The sequence below is a fragment of the Aphelocoma coerulescens genome, chromosome 19 (assembly GCF_041296385.1).
Source record: "Aphelocoma coerulescens isolate FSJ_1873_10779 chromosome 19, UR_Acoe_1.0, whole genome shotgun sequence".
NCBI lineage: Eukaryota > Metazoa > Chordata > Aves > Passeriformes > Corvidae > Aphelocoma > Aphelocoma coerulescens.
Genome location: NC_091032.1, coordinates 5080057 through 5082690, shown reverse-complemented (window position 1 = coordinate 5082690; position 2634 = coordinate 5080057). Strand labels below are relative to the sequence as shown.

Below are 2634 nucleotides of genomic sequence, written 5' to 3'. Positions count from 1 at the left end.
CAGAGCTGCCAGGCTCACCGAGCTGGAAAACAGCCCTTCCCCAGGATGGGAGCTTGGCACCAAATGGGAATCCCCTCCTGGGTGCCAGGTGTGTGGAGAGACTCCTTTGGACGAGAGGATGCTGCCCCTTCCAGCCCCCCAGTCCCCTCCAGTCCTCCTGGTCCCCACTGGCCCCCATCAGGTCCTGCAAGCCCCCACCAACCCCTACAGGTCCCATTGGCCCCCAAGACCCTCACCAGCCCCACAGACCTCAGGGACACCCCACCCAGGGGGACTGGAGCAGCCTCACCCCAGCTTGGTGCTGGGGTTCCCCACCTCGGCGCAGAGCATTGGAGCCACTGGGGTGCCAGAGGGCTGAGGGACTCTGGAACCTTCTGGCTGGTGGGTGACCAGGAGCTGGGGGACTCCAGAACCTTCTGGCTGGCGCTGACGCAGAGCAGGGCCACGCACAGCCTCCTCCACTGACTCATCCGGCCATTCCCGAGGCGCTGGCCCGGCCCCAGCCCCCTTCTCACGCTGCCACGGGGCCGCATCCTGGGGATTGTTTTCCGGGCAGCAGGCAGGAGAGGCCGGGAGCCGCTCCAAGGGCCATCCATCACTCCCAACCAGGCCAAGCCTCTCGCGATGAGAGGCGGATGGACATTTCCTTGGCAGGGGGGGCCCTGCAGGCTGCCAGCCCCCTCCCACTGCGGCTGCGTGTGGCCGCCCCAACCCCGGGCAAGTTTCTCGTCCCTTCCCCGGGGCTGCCGCAATTTCCATTAATAGCCAGCCGAGCAGCCGGGCTAAAAATAACCCCCGGCCCTCTTCATAAGGCCCTGCCGGCCGCCCCCCCGGCAGCCCCACACGCCATGGCCGAGCGCCGCGTCCCCTTCACCTTCCTGCGCAGCCCCAGCTGGGACCCCTTCCGCGACTGGTACCATGGCAGCCGCCTCTTCGACCAGTCCTTTGGGATGCCCCACATCCCCGAGGATTGGTACAAGTGGCCCAGCGGCAGCGCCTGGCCGGGATATTTCCGCCTGCTGCCCCGGGAGAGCGCCCTGATGCCGGCGCCCGGCTCGCCCTTCAGCCAGGCGCTGACCCGCCAGCTCAGCAGCGGCGTCTCCGAGATCCGCCAGACCGCCGACAGCTGGAAGGTCACCTTGGATGTCAACCACTTCGCACCTGAGGAGCTGGTGGTCAAGACCAAGGATAACATCGTGGAGATAACCGGTGGGTGCTGGGGTGGGGTCTCCCGGGATGGGGCAGCTGCCCCCCCTGGAGCTTGCTGGGGGAAAAAGAGTGGAATAAGGGGTGGGAAGTGAGGGAAGGAAAAGCAGAAGGAGACGGAGAAGAGAGAAAAGGAAAAAAGGAAAGGGAAAGAGAAAATCAAGGCACAGAGGAAGGCCCAGCACTACAGCTCAGTCTTGGGGTGCATTCAGGTGCAGAGACGCCCCCAGCCCCATATATTGGCCCCTTGCTGCTGTTCCAGAAGGATGCAGGGAGGGACCCCCTGGCTGGAGCCACAGAGAGACCCGGGGGTGATGTGGGGTGTCACCAGCCCTGCAGCCCCTGCGCTCCCCCACAATACCCTGGATGCTGTGACAAAGCCCAGAGCTGTGGCACGAGGCCAGGATGTGCTTCCTGCTGGGTGAGGGGGTCCTGCAAGGAATGGGGGCAAATCACCAGCCAGATGAATTCGGGTTGCAGCCCCAGGGAGAGGGGGGTGCTCAGTCAGTCTCCAGCCCTGCCCAGCTGTGGGGCCAGCTGGCCACTGTTGGGCCCCTTTGGCCACCCCCTAGCTCCTGGCACTGCACTTTCCTCCCCTTAAATTTGGGGGGTGCATCCGGAGTGCCCCCACAGCCCCTGGTCCCCCCAGGTTGTTCCAGGCTGATATTGTGGCAAAAAAAAACCACCCCAGGATGGGCAGAATCAGCCCCTCTCAAGTGCTGGGGTGGGGCAGGAAGGTTCCCACCAAGCCAGCCCCTTCCAACCCTCACGGGGTTTTGTTTCCTTCCAGGCAAACACGAGGAGAAGCAGGATGAACACGGCTTCATCTCCCGGTGCTTCACCCGAAAATACACGTAAGTACGAGGGAGGAGGGGAGACACCTGGTGCAGCCCCCTGAAGTCTTTGGGGACCTTTTCCCACCCACCCACACCCTCCAAAGCCCACTGGCCAAACCGGGAATGCTGCTCAGCCAAACTGAGAGTGGGAGAGGCAGCGATTTGGGGCTGAGCATTGCATCCCCTGGGCTGGTGCTGCAGCCCTGACCTCCCCCTCCCCTCTCCTCCCCTCCCAGCCTTCCCCCTGGTGTGGAAGCCACGGCCGTGCGGTCCTCGCTGTCTCCCGATGGAATGCTGACGGTGGAGGCCCCCCTGCCCAAACCTGCCATCCAGTCTGCTGAAATCACCATCCCTGTCACCGTGGAGAGCCAAGCCAAGGAGCCAGCCAAGAAGTAGGCGGCACCGAGGAGGAGGAGAAGGAGGAGGAGGACGAAGAGGAGAAGCCGCTGCTGCCCCCCGCCCCCACCCCCAGATGCCCCCTCACACCCACCCCCTTTTTACTGTTGATTTTATACTCGCCCTGCCACTGAGTGCCTTGAATAAATGTGAAGGAACCGACAGAATCAGCTGGAATAAAAGCTGGTGAAAGAAA

The 2634-nt window shown here is 63.6% G+C and overlaps 1 protein-coding gene across 1 annotated transcript; it reads left to right on the top strand.

Moving 5' to 3' along the window:
- Window positions 1-767: 767 nt before the first annotated feature.
- Window positions 768-2634, top strand: HSPB1 (heat shock protein family B (small) member 1). The gene is made up of 3 exons (XM_069033235.1): window positions 768-1209; window positions 1997-2060; window positions 2279-2634. Exons 1-3 carry the CDS (start codon window positions 849-851, stop codon window positions 2436-2438), a joined length of 585 nt encoding a protein of 194 aa, XP_068889336.1. The 5' UTR covers window positions 768-848; the 3' UTR covers window positions 2439-2634.